This window comes from Colobus angolensis, unplaced genomic scaffold (genome assembly GCF_000951035.1).
Source record: "Colobus angolensis palliatus isolate OR3802 unplaced genomic scaffold, Cang.pa_1.0 Scaffold24, whole genome shotgun sequence".
NCBI lineage: Eukaryota > Metazoa > Chordata > Mammalia > Primates > Cercopithecidae > Colobus > Colobus angolensis.
In genome coordinates this window covers 3,603,405-3,616,313 of record NW_012115599.1, presented here as the reverse complement: position 1 = coordinate 3,616,313, position 12,909 = coordinate 3,603,405, and the positions used below count along the sequence as shown (strand labels likewise).

The 12,909-nt window shown below is 42.7% G+C and overlaps 1 protein-coding gene and 1 non-coding gene across 3 annotated transcripts in view; both read right to left on the bottom strand.

The window, feature by feature from the left end:
- Nucleotides 1-10,988, bottom strand: part of TIA1 (TIA1 cytotoxic granule-associated RNA binding protein) — a 37,172-nt gene extending 26,184 nt beyond the window's left edge. For both annotated transcript variants that reach the window (XM_011945237.1, XM_011945238.1), the window contains exon 1: nucleotides 10,734-10,988. In XM_011945237.1, coding sequence (XP_011800627.1) covers nucleotides 10,734-10,759 — 26 coding nt within the window. In that variant the 5' untranslated portion in view covers nucleotides 10,760-10,988. The remainder of the gene's footprint in view (nucleotides 1-10,733) is intronic.
- A 361-nt stretch (nucleotides 10,989-11,349) lies between these two features.
- On the bottom strand, nucleotides 11,350-11,420 carry TRNAG-CCC. The gene has a single exon. It is a non-coding gene; the product is annotated as a tRNA-Gly (tRNA).
- Between the last annotated feature and the right edge of the window lie 1,489 nt (nucleotides 11,421-12,909).

Genomic DNA, 12,909 nt, shown 5'->3' with positions numbered 1-12,909 from the left:
CTAGTAAAAATACAAAAAATTAGCCGGGAGTGGTGGCAGGCGCCTGTAGTACCAGCTATTTGGGAGGCTGAGGCAGAAGAGTGGTATGAACCCAGGAGGCGGAGCTTGCAGTGAGCCAAGATGGTACCACTGCCCTCCAGCCTGGGCAACAGAGCGAGATATCGTCTCAAAAAAAAGAAAAAGAAAAAAAATTTATACAATCAAACCTAAGAAGCACTGCAATTATTTCTACTTTATGGTATTAATATTACTAAGAACACTCACGTTCTCCCATTTTTTTTTTTTTTTAACAAAGTCTCGCTCTGTTGCCCAGGCTGGAGTGCAGTGGCGTGATCTCCAATCACTGCAACCTCCGCCTCCCAGGTTCAAGTGATTCTCCTGCCTCAGCCACCCAAGTAGCTGGGACTACAGGCGCCTGCCACCACGCCCAGCTAATTTTTTAATATTTTTGGTAGAGATGGGGTTTCACCATATTGGCCAGGCTAGGCTGGCACCCCCAATTTTTAAATTAACATTATTTCCCTTATTTGTTCAATTTAGGTAGACTTTGGTTATGCAATGAACACATTTTTGAAAAGTTATGGATAAATTATCAGTTGTTTTGAATGCTCACAGTGGGATGAGAAACCTTCCATTTAACATTACTGATCAGTAGAAGAGGGGTGAAAGGGAGTAGAAAGATCACAGATTATGAGTTGGTAATCAATAAAAACATAAATAGTGCATTACAAGACCGTAGGACTGTGATGATCTTCATTTAAAGGGCTTAGGCTAGGGGTAGTGGCTCACACCTGTAATCCCAGCACTTTTGGAGGCTAAGGTGGGAAGATCACTTTAGTCCAGGAGTTCAAGATCAGCCCAGTCAATACAGTGAGACCCCCGTCTCTACAAAAAATAAAAATAACGATAAAAAATTAGCCAGACATGGTGGCACTATGTCCCATGGCATGGTCCCAGCTACTTCAGACACTGAGGTGGGAAGATCACTTGAACCCAAGAGTTAAGAGGCTGCAGTGAGCTATGATTATGCCACTGCACCAGGTGACAGAGCAAGGCTCTATCTCTAAAAATAAAATAAAGGGTTTTTTTTTTTGAGATGGAGTCTCGCTCTGTCACCCACGCTGGAGTGCAGTGGTGCGATCTCAGCTCACTGCAAGCTCCGCCTTGTAGGTTCACACCATTCTCCTGCCTCCTGAGTAGCTGGGACTATAGGCGCCCGCCACCATGCCCGGCTAATTTTTTGTATTTTTAGTAGAGATGGGGTTTCACCATGTTAGCCACGAAGGTCTTGATCTCCTGACCTCATGATCCACCTGCCTCGGCCTCCCAAAGTGTTGAGATTACAGGCGTGAGCCACCGCGCCCGGCCAATAAAGGGTTTATAAAAAAGTTTTTAAAATGAGATTTTGAGATGAGTTTACCTCTAGTCATGTTATAGAGTTAGAGGTTTACCAGTTCCGGAATCAGAGAATGCAGTCTCCCCAAAACGGTAGTTTCTCATTTGTCTCTCAGGTCCCCTTCAGAAAATTTGATATAAGGTACGGACTTTCTCCTCAGAAAAATAAATATTCATACATGCTCAAAAAGTGTGGATTTGGTTTCTTCTTTCCATCTACCATTCAACAAACACATATTGAGTACTTAACACGAAGCCTTCGGAAAAGGTTAAGATGGCAAAGGAAGAAATGCTGAGTCAATAACAAATGACATTTAAAGATCAGGTAAAATAATGGTACTCAAAAGATAAAGTAACAGCAACATGTACCCGACAGCAATTTACCAGTATTGGGAATTATTACTGCACCAAGTCTCTATTCTGAAAAAGAGACAGAATTAAGTATTTATCCTATTAAGTAGGAACTCCTAAACAGTGTAATCTAATAGCTCTAGTTTAGAAAACTTCTTTACAAAAGAATGTTAGTTAATAAATGTAGAAAGATAGTATTAAATTAACAATGTGTAAACCCTAATGAAACAACTGATTCAGGGAAGGACCTTTAATCTATGCTTAAATTACTACGTGAACAGTTGGTGTGGAAATAGTCACAAGGTGTCAAAGTTGTCACACAGATTACTTAATTCATTGCAAAGGGAAGACCTTACCTCAAAAATGAGAGCTTTGGCTGTTACCACTATAACCCAGTGATAAAATTTTCAATTATTTTATAGTTGGGCAACAACCAATGAGACACTGCATATATATAATATGAATTACACAGTATCACCTATAAAATATTTACATAAAAAAGTCTAACCTAAATCTAACCAAGCTGAAAATTAGATTTAAGTTTATAGGATATCAGGCATATAAAACAATTCCACGAATCCAGATGTGAGACATTTTATAAGACAACTCAGTCTCTTCAAAAAATTATTGTCCTAACACAAACACAACAGATGACTGTTCTTGAATAAAAGGGAGCAGTGGCACAAGCCCGCAGTCCCAGCTACTTGAGAGGCTGAGGTGGGTGGATCCCTTGAACCCAGAAGTTTGAATCCAGCCTGAGCAACATAGCAAGACCTCATTTCTAGGATATAAATAAGTAAAAGAAACATAAAGTTGGGCACAGTGGCTCAAGCCTCAAATCTTAGCACTTTGGGAGGCTGAGGTAGGTGGTTCACTTGAGACCAGGAGTTAGAGACCAGCCTGGCCAACATGGTGAAACCTCATCTCTACTAAAAATACAAAAATTAGCCAGGCATGGTGGCGCATGCCTGTAATCCCAGCTCCCTGGGAGCGGGAGGCACAACAATCACTTGAACTCAGGAGGTGGACATTGCAGTGAGCTGAGATTGCACCACAGTACTCCAGCCAGGATGACAGAGCAAGACACTGCTCTCCCTATCCCCCCACCAAAAAAAAAAAGGACATAAAAAACACTGACAACCAAACACAATGAATAATGTTTAAATGGATCCTGGATAAGGGAAAAATAGTTTTTTCTTACAGAATTAATTAATAAATGTAAAAAGAATGAGTGAAATAGAAAATCACCATTAACATACTATAGTAACAATTTCTATAGGAAGATCCACCCATGGAAGCTCACATTAGTTGATGAAACCTTAAAAGGGGAAACAGGGTATCTGCATAGCCTCAAAGTACCACCTCTAATATATTTATTAAATATTGGTTTTGGGCCAGGTGCGGTGGCTCACGCCTGCTATAATCCCAGCACTTTGGGAAGCTGAGGCAGATCACAGGTCAGGAGATCAAGATCATTCTGGCCAACAGTGAAACACCATGTCTACTGAAAAATACAAAAAATTAGCCGGGCATGGTGGCGCGTGCCTGTAGTTTCAGCTACTAGGGAGGCCAAGGCAGGAGAGTCGCTTGAACCCGGGAGGCAGAGGTTGCAGTGAGCCAAGATCATGCCACTGCACTTCAGCCTGGCACCAGAGTGAGACTCTGTCTCAAAGGAAAAAAAAAAAAAAAGGTTTTGACCAATGAACTAATAGTTTTAAATGACTATGAATTCTTTGGATATACCTCCCTCCAGGAAGTGTAACTTAATCTTCCTCTTCCTGAGTGTGTGAGCTAGCCTTGGTGACCTACTTCTAACCAACAGAGTAAGTTAAGAAAAAATAAGTCATGGTGATTTTGGAGAAAAGGAGAAACAGTACCCTTCCAAAGTGTCGGCAGGGTGCAGTGGCTCACACCTGTAATCCCAGTGCTTTGGAAGGCCAAGGTGAGAGATTCACTTGAGGCCAGTAGTTTGAGACCAGCCAGGGCAACACAGTGATATGCCCCGTCTCTACAAAAAATAAGAAAAAATTAGCTGGGTGTGGTGGTGTGCACCTGTAGTTCCAGCTACTTGGGAAGCTGAAGTGAACAATGATTGTGCCACTGCACTCCAGCCTGGGCAACAGAGACCTTATCTCTAAAAAAAGAAAAAAAGTGTTAAGGTCAAGAAAGACATCTCACAGAACCAAGGAGAATAAAGAGATGATGATGAAATGCAATGTGGTATTTTCCTGAGTTAGATCCTAGAATATAAAAAGGATATCAGTGGAAAAATTGGTATAAAGCCTATAGTGTTAATTTCTTAATTTTGATAATTATACCATGGTTATATAAGATGGTAACATTAAGGGATGCTAGATGAAGGTTATCATGCCATTCCTCCGCAAAACCCTTCCCCACACAAAAAAAAAAGTCTGTACTATCTCTGCATCTCTTCTGTGTCTACTCTCACCTGACTGTTGTGCCTGTAAGAAATTTTCAGGATTAGCCGGGAGTGGTGGCTCTTGCCTGTAATCCCAGCACTTTGGGAGGCTGAGGTGGACGGATCACTTGAGCTCAGGAGTTCGAGATCAGCCTGGCCAACATGTTGAAACTCGTCTCTACTAAAAACACAAAAAATTAGCCAGGTGTGGTGGTGGGTGCCTGTAAACCCAGCTACTCAGGAGGCTGAGGCAGGAGAATTACCTGAACCCAGGAGGTGGAGTTTGCAGTGAGCCAAGATCTCATCGCTGCAGTCCAGCCTGGGGGACAGAGAATTCATCTCAAAAAAAAAAAAAAAAAGGCAGAATTTGATAAGGTCTCTGTGAAAATGTGAGTAAAAAGTATGAATAGTTTCTTACCTAATAATAAATTCCATAAGCGGTTTTCATTTTTATTCTTAGTTGGTATCTACCGTCCAGAACAGAGGTCCCCAACTCCCCTCAGGCCACGGACCTTTATGGGTCAATGGCCTGTTAGGAACTGGGCCACAGAGCAAGAGGTGAGCAGCGAGGGAGGGAGCATTACTGCTTGAGCTCTGCCTCCTGTCAGATTAGCAGCATTTGTGAACTGGGCATGCAAGGGATCTAGGTTGTGTGTTTCTTACGAGAATTTATCTAATGCCTGATGTTCTGAGGTGGAACAGTTTCACCCTGAAACCATTCCGCCCATGGAAAAATTGTCTTCCATAAAACTGGTCTCGGTGCCAAAAAGGCTGGGGACTGCTAGTTAGAACACTGCCTGGAACACTGCAATATCATTGCAGTGATATTTATTGCTCTATAAATATCTGTTAAAGAGTTAAATGTACTGTCTCAGAATGACTTCTGAACATTTGCAATTTGCTAGAAAATTCTCTCATTTTGCTTAAGTTACCCTAGGGGGAAAAGATTAGTTATGTCTTTTACTAATGAAGAAATTATGCAGACACCAGGCACGGTGGCTCACACCTATAATCCCAGCACTTTGGGAGGCTAAGGTGGGAAGATCGCTTGAGCCCAGGAGTTCGAGACCAGCCTGGGCAATACAGTGAGATAGCCTCTCTACAAATATTTTTAAAAATTAGCCAGACACGGTGGTACATGCCTGTAGTCCCAGCTATTCAGTAGGCTGAGGTGGGAAGATCCCTTGAGCCTGAGAGGTCGAGGCTACAGTGAGCTGCGATTGCACCACTGCACCAGAGCCTGGGCAACAGGATGAGACCCTATCTCAATTAAAACATAAAAATAAACTGTGTGGAATAGTAAGTGCTTGTGTATATACTATACATCAGCAACCTAACCTTATTATTATGTAACAAATGTATAGCCATCACAAAGAATAATCTGTTACAAGAGATGGCTGAAACTGCCTTATTAGTTGGGACCTCCTTCACTAGGTAAACCAGCTTGAACAAATGTGTCCAATACTATGCCTGCAGACATCTTAAGGGTTATCGATCCTCAAGACTTTTCATTTTTACTTATATCTTGCAACAAACTATAACATTTTAGATGACTGATATTACGCATTTTAAAATAAATCCATTTATTGTCGACATCATTCTCACATGCCACATCTAAGCCACTGGTAATTCCTGTTGCTCTATTTTCAAAACATATCCGTAATTCAACTACTTTCCATCACTTTCACCAGCACTAACTACAATTATAGGCACTGCTTTCTCTCAAACCTGGATTGGCTTCCTGACTAGGCTACTTGCTTCTGCCAGTTTCAAGGTTAAGACAGGCTATACCACTACTATGCTTGAAACCCACTTACAGCTTCCATTCCTACTCAGATAAGATAGTTCTCTTTAGGACCCATATAATCTGGTTTTTTTTTTTTTTTTTTTTTTGAGGCGGAGTCTCGCTCTGTTGCCCAGGCTGGAGTGCAGTGGCCGGATCTCAGCTCACTGCAAGCTCCGCCTCCCGGGTTTACGCCATTCTCCTGCCTCAGCCTCCCAAGTAGCTGGGACTACAGGCGCCCGCCACCTCGCCCGGCTAGTTTTTGTATTTTTAGTAGAGAAGGGGTTTCACCGTGTTAGCCAGGATGGTCTCGATCTCCTGACCTCGTGATCCGCCCGTCTCGGCCTCCCAAAGTGCTGGGATTACAGGCTTGAGCCACCGCGCCCGGCCATAATCTGGTATTTTCTATCTCCCCTAACATTCCTATTTATCATTCTGACCTCATTTCCTACTCCTCTACTACATTTACTCTCCTCAGGCTAACCAACCAGCATGTCCTGCCCCCAAGGGCCCCTTGCACTAGCTCTTTCTAGGGTGCTCCTCCTTCAGATAGAAGCATGGCTCTCCCTTATCTCCTTCACTTTTTTCCTCAAATGTCACTTATCAAAGGATGACTTTCCTTTATTATTCTCTATAAATATTCACCCCTTCCTCCTTATCATGCATACCCTGCATTATTTTTCTCCATGGCACTTATTACGATCTAACATAATTACTTACGTAAATTCTTTTTTTTTTTTTTGAGACGGAGTCTCGCTCTGTCGCCTAGGCTGGAGTGCAGTGGCCGGATCTCAGCTCACTTCAAGCTCTGCCTCCCGGGTTTATGCCATTCTCCTGCCTCAGCCTCCCGAGTAGCTGGGACTACAGGCGCCCGCCACCACGCCCGGCTAGTTTTTTTTGTATTTTTTTAGTAGAGACGGGGTTTCTCCGTGTTAGCCAGGATGGTCTCGATCTCCTGACCTCGTGATCCACCCGTCTCAGCCTCCCAAAGTGCTGGGATTACAGGCTTGAGCCACCGCGCCCGGCCACTTACATAAATTCTTAAAAAGCCTACTACATGTACTACCGTATCCCCAGTTCCCAGAAGAGTGACAGCCGTATGCTCTCAATATTACTGAGTGAATGTAATGTTTCTAGCATATTCTTAATTACTAGCAGTTATTTGGAAACATAAGTATTATCTAATAAACATCTCATTTTAGTCAACCTTGCCTTCAATCTAATCTTTAAGATAGGTCTGATTCTCAATCCAAGAGATTTTATTTCATACAAATTACAAAGGCCAATACTATTTGGAGAGTGGGGTAGACAACAAGAATGAAAGATAAGCATGGAGCAGAAGAAAGACAAGACTCACATTAGTATATAGCAATTAATTGGGCTCTGTCTCGCTCTGTCGTCCAGGCTGGAGTGCAGTGGCGTGATCTCGGCTCATTGCAACCTCCACCTCCTGGGTTCAAGTGATTCTCCTCCCTGAGCCTCTGGAGTCCCAAGTAGCTGAGGCTACTGGCATGTGTCACCACACCTAGCTAACTTTTGTATTTTTAGTAGAGATGGGGTTTCACCATGTTGACCAGGGCTGGTCTCAAACTTCTGACCTCAGGTGATCCACTCACCCTGGCTTCCCAAAGTGCTGGGATTACAGGTGTGAGCCACCATGCCTGGCCAGCTGCAGGCTTTTAAAGATGGTCTATAATTTATAGATCTGCACTCTTAGCAAATGTGAAAGCCACACAGTAATAGTATAGTTATCTCAAAAGAGAGCACTCGTGCATTTGAGAGTAAACCACACAAAGGATATTAAGGTGTCTGGATTTGAGGGACTTAACTTTCATCAACTAACACCAGCAATGTTTTTCTAGTCTAGTGTGTAGCTTTTAGTTCACAAGTTGAATATTTTTAAAGTGACCAAGGCCAATTCAGACTCACTATACACATATTTTTATTTTTTTATTATGGAAAATTTCAAATTTATACATGAATAGAGAATAGTAGTATACATCACTCATACGCTCACTACAAATGTTTGAACTTATTAATTGTACCTTGAATACTCCTCAAAATAATCTTGCAGTATAAACTTTAGGGAAGTTTGTCTCAGAATATGTTTTCAAAGTACTGGTGACAAGAAATCAAATACTGGTATTCTCTAACTTAACATGGAGATGCTGAACACTCAGATGTAGCAAATGAAGGAATTTCCAGTGAGCCATTTAGGTATGCAGGTGATAAAAACTTAAGACTCTATTTTATCCTCAAGAAAAATCTTAATTCACTGCTTGAAATTCTACCAGTTTTTTTTTTTGGGGGGGATGGAGCCTCCCTCCTGTCGCCAGGCTGGAGTGCAATGGTGCAACCTCAGCTCACTGCAACCTCCACCTCCCGGGTTCAAGTGATTCTCCTTCCTCAGCCTCCCGAGTAGCTGGGATTACAGGCATGCGCCACCATGCCCAGCTAATTTTTGTATTTTTAGTAGAGACAGGGTTTCGCCATGTTGGCCAGGCTGGTCTTGAACTCCTGCCCTCAGGTGATCCACCCGCCTCGGCCTCCCAAAGTGTTAGGATTACAGGCGTGCGCCACTGTGCCCAGCCAATTATATCAGTTTCTTAAACAAATTTATTGATCACTTACCATGGACCAGACTAAGAACATATATTAAGAGGCTCTGTGTTTTTAATGTGCTAAGAACTGTGTTAAGAACATATATTAAAAGCCTCTGACTTCCAGGGTCATTAAAGCAAAAATCTTACATTAAAATTAAAAACACTACTAGGAAAACTTAGGGATTAGTACCCTCATTAGTTTAGCGAAGGTTTGCCTGACTGGAAAAATGGGAGTTTGGGTTGAGGGAGGTAGAAACAAGAGAAGACTTTTACAGTATGACTACTTTGAGGAAGAGTTTCTTGGATGGGGTGTTTTCGTGAGGGATACAAGGCAAAATAAGTCATAAATGTAATAGTTAAGAGTTGAGGACAGGCCAGGCGCTGTGGCTCACATCTGTAATCCTAGCCCATTGGGAGGCCGAGCTGAGCGGATCACCTCAGGTCAGGAGTTCGAGACCAGCTTGGCAAACATGGTGAAACCCCGTCTCTACTAAAAATACAAAAATGAGCCGGGCGTGGTGCCCGCCTGTGATGTCAGCTACTTGGGAGGGTGAGGCAGGAGAATGGCTTGAACCCAGGAGGTGGAGGTTGCAGTGAGCTGAGATCGGAACACTGCACTCCAGCCTTGCAGCCTGGGTGACAAAGTGAGACTCCATCTCAAAAAATTAAAAAGTAAAGACAAAATTAAAAAGTTAAGTGGTCAGATACTTCTGGCATTTTTTAAAATTAAATATTTTCAAACGAAGAATATTAAGTTTACATTATAAAACACGAGCAGTGCCTTAACCCAAAATGCTGATGGCTGTCGTAGCTAAGAGGCAAGGGGGAAGAGACTCCACCAACACAGTGAGGCTAGTTAGTTTTTTAGGGAGTATTCATCTACAGATACAATCTTTCCTAAAACAAAGGTCATGCACTAATTGCTACGTCCTACTGAAAAGATACTTTTTGAGCCTCAGGAATACAGAAAAGAAATTTCAAGGTTACTAACAGATTAACTGACAATCTATTAAGAAAACAAGTGCAACCACATTTCCAATATAGGTAAGAAATAGCAACTTAGAAGTGGAAAAATTTTGGAGGTGAAAAAAAGACATCGTACTTCAGAGCAACTTCATTATCTAGAAAGCTGCAAAGAGAAACCTAAAATTGCATTTTTAATGCATGGAGCTCTCCAACTGCCAGTATTCCAAGAATATAAACAAAAAGCTATGTCATCCAAGAAAAACAAAAAACTATGTCAAGAACTCATTGAGCTTTTCTCTTTCCGAGAAATGCCAACAAAGGCAGGATCAACTCATCCAATAATACTTTGAAAAACAAAGAACGCAGTGGGGGAAGCCACACGACAAAGAAAACATCCACGCTCCGATAATTTAACGCTAACTCTAAAAATTCTCTGTAAATATGTTAGGGCATTTATCAATTGTTGCTTCACAAAAACGGCCCGCTCGTTCAATACCATGTCAATCACAACAGTAGCAAACGACTATAAAAATAATATTAAATCAATTTCCCCTCAATTGATATATTCCTTCTGGGTGAGATTTCCAAATCCTTGGAGTGTCTGGTTAGGCTTTTTGGTCGGTGGGGGCTACAGAAGGAAAGCCAGAGGTTAAAGAAAAATGCTTGGCTTTTTTTCAATGGCAACTGCAAGAATAAAGTTTACTGCACTGAAAATGAGTACAAGCAGCCTCAGGGGGGAAAAAAAAATCTTATCACCGAGAAGAAAATGAAAGGAAGAATTTCAACAGGAAATCAAAAGTAAAATTAAAGGAAGACGGCTGTAAAGATAAGAAGAGGTTAATTAAAAAGGGGGAGAAGCGGGAAAAGAGAAGGAAAGAAAGCATAGGACAAAAGGAAGGTTCGACAAGTTCTAAAAAGAGATCTGAATGAAAAAGTCTTTTCTCCAGGTCTAAGACCACAGAGGGCCCGCGGCGAGAGCAAAGGTCAAGCAATGGTGTAGCTAAAGTGAAGGGATTAATTGAAAGGGTTGAGCCCGGTCTCCCTTCACCTTGTCCTCTCACAGATTGGGTCTAAGCATCCAGGTGCATGCTAAGGAAACAAAAACCACGATATCGCGGTGTCCACGGAGAACAATAGGCTGGGAGCGGCGCAGGGCCGAGGCCTTCCCTCCGGGACGACCACCATCCCGCCTCCCTCATTGCTGCCCCAGACTCACAGAGTCTTGGGCATCTCGTCCTCCATGGCTGCTGCTGTCGCGGCGCCGCCTCCGGGTCCAACTCCCTGCCCTTCACTACCTCCCAAATCGTTTGAGCGGTTATGGCTACGGGATAGCGGGGTTTCTCGGCTGACCAAAGGTTACTCCGCCTCCTTCTCCGGCGGCAATTACACTAAACCGCCTGGCCCAGCGGGAACAATGAAGCCCCAATACAAGATGGCGGCGAGCCGGGCGCCTAGGAGCAGCCAGGGAAGTTACCCGGGCCGCGCAGGCGCAGAATAATCTTGCACTCTCAACCTCCCGGCAGCCAGGCTACACCTTAATCCATAGGTTCACTTGTTGCGCAGCCGCTCTTCCACCCGACGCTAGGGACGTCTGAGGCTGCGCAGGCGCAAGGATTAACTGCTTCAAGACTTGCGTGAACTTTTTTGTCTTCCGGCTGCGGATTCTAGTGTTTCGACCGCGAGTTATAATGGAGTGGAAACCTCCAGGGACAGTAAAAAGCCTAAATCTCTCCAAAAGAGGAAAGATATATAAAGATTCTTCAAGCTATCTGGTTTTTATAAAGACTATTCAAGCTATTTGGTTTTTGGAGATCGAGAAGCAAAAATCTTTTTGCGCCGCCCGGGAATCGAACCCGGGTCGCAAGAATGGGAATCTTGCATGATACCACTACACCAGCGGCGCTGTTGGTGTGCGTGGCCGCCAGAGTATTCTAGGAGGAAATAAAAGCAGACGTTGCCTTTCATGTGAAAAGAATTGTCATGTATTATTTATTAATTTAAGAGTAAAAGTAGGCCGGGCGCGGTGGCTCAAGCCTGTAATCCCAGCACTTTGGGAGGCCGAGACGGGTGGATCACGAGGTCAGGAGATCGAGACCATCCGAGACCATCCTGAGCTACACGGTGAAACCCCGTCTCTACTAAAAAATACGAAAACTAGCCGGGCGAGATGGTGGGCGCCTGTAGTCCCAGCTACTCGGGAGGCTGAGGCAGGAGAATGCCGTAAACCCGGGAGGCGGAGCTTGCAGTGAGCCGAGATCGCGCCACTGCACTCCAGCCTGGGCGACAGAGCTAGACTCCGTCTCCAAAAAAAAAAAAAGAGTAAGAGTTTATTGACAGTCGATAATCTTGTTTTCCAATAACATAAATAATTTATTTTCTCTCATCCCAAACATGGGAATGGACGTTTCAACTTTCTCTGTACAGAAAAAAAATTTCAATTTAAAATGTTTACTTAAGAAATAAGAAAAAAGAAAAAAAGTTTTACTTTAAAAAGTAAGGATTTTATTAAGAATTTGCCTCGTTGGTGCTAGCCAAATTTTTGAGAGCAGGGAAGATATTTCCAGATGCCAGATTTTTATTTATATTTGCATTTCTTCCGTGTATTGAATGCACATTGAAAAGTATTTCAGAAATATCTGTTTAGGCCGGGGCAGTGGCTCACGCCCGTTATCCCAGCACTTTGGGAGGCTGAGGCGGGCGGATCACCTGAAATCAGGAGTTCGAGACCAGCCTGACCAACATGACGAAACCCTGTATCTACTAAAAATACAAAAATTAGCCTGGCATGGTGGTGGGCACTCGTAATCCCAATTACTCAGGAGGCTAAGGCAGGAGAATCGCTTGAATCCGGGAGGCAGAGATTGCAGTGAACCGAGATCTTGCCATTGCACTCCAGCCTGGGCAATAGAGCGAGGATCCTTCTCAAAAAAAAAACAAAAAATAACCACTATTTAATGCAAATTGGTCACAAGAATCTTAAAAGTAAACAAGTCAAAAGATACATAAACTTCAATCCAACTTCAGGAGGCAGAGAAATTAGAGCTCTGAAATGTGGTTCAGTATACTCAGTATGCATTTAATATTGCTTATTACATATATGTCACTAAAGTAATCCTATATCTAGGAAGCTATCCTACAGAAATAAAGGAATTAAATTATAAAGATTTATGTGCCAAGATACAACTGCAGCATTGTTTGTAGTAGAAAAAAATGGAGGAACCTGAATATCCATCAGTGCCACTTGTGGTAATTTATTCAATTTACACCAAATATGTGTGGAACTTTTTCTTTTTCTTTTTCTTTTTTTTTTTTTTTTTTTTTTCTGAGGCTTTACTGAAGTTCTTTATCAGTTCCAGGAGCCTTTGGTGGAACTTTTTTTTTTTTTTTTTTTG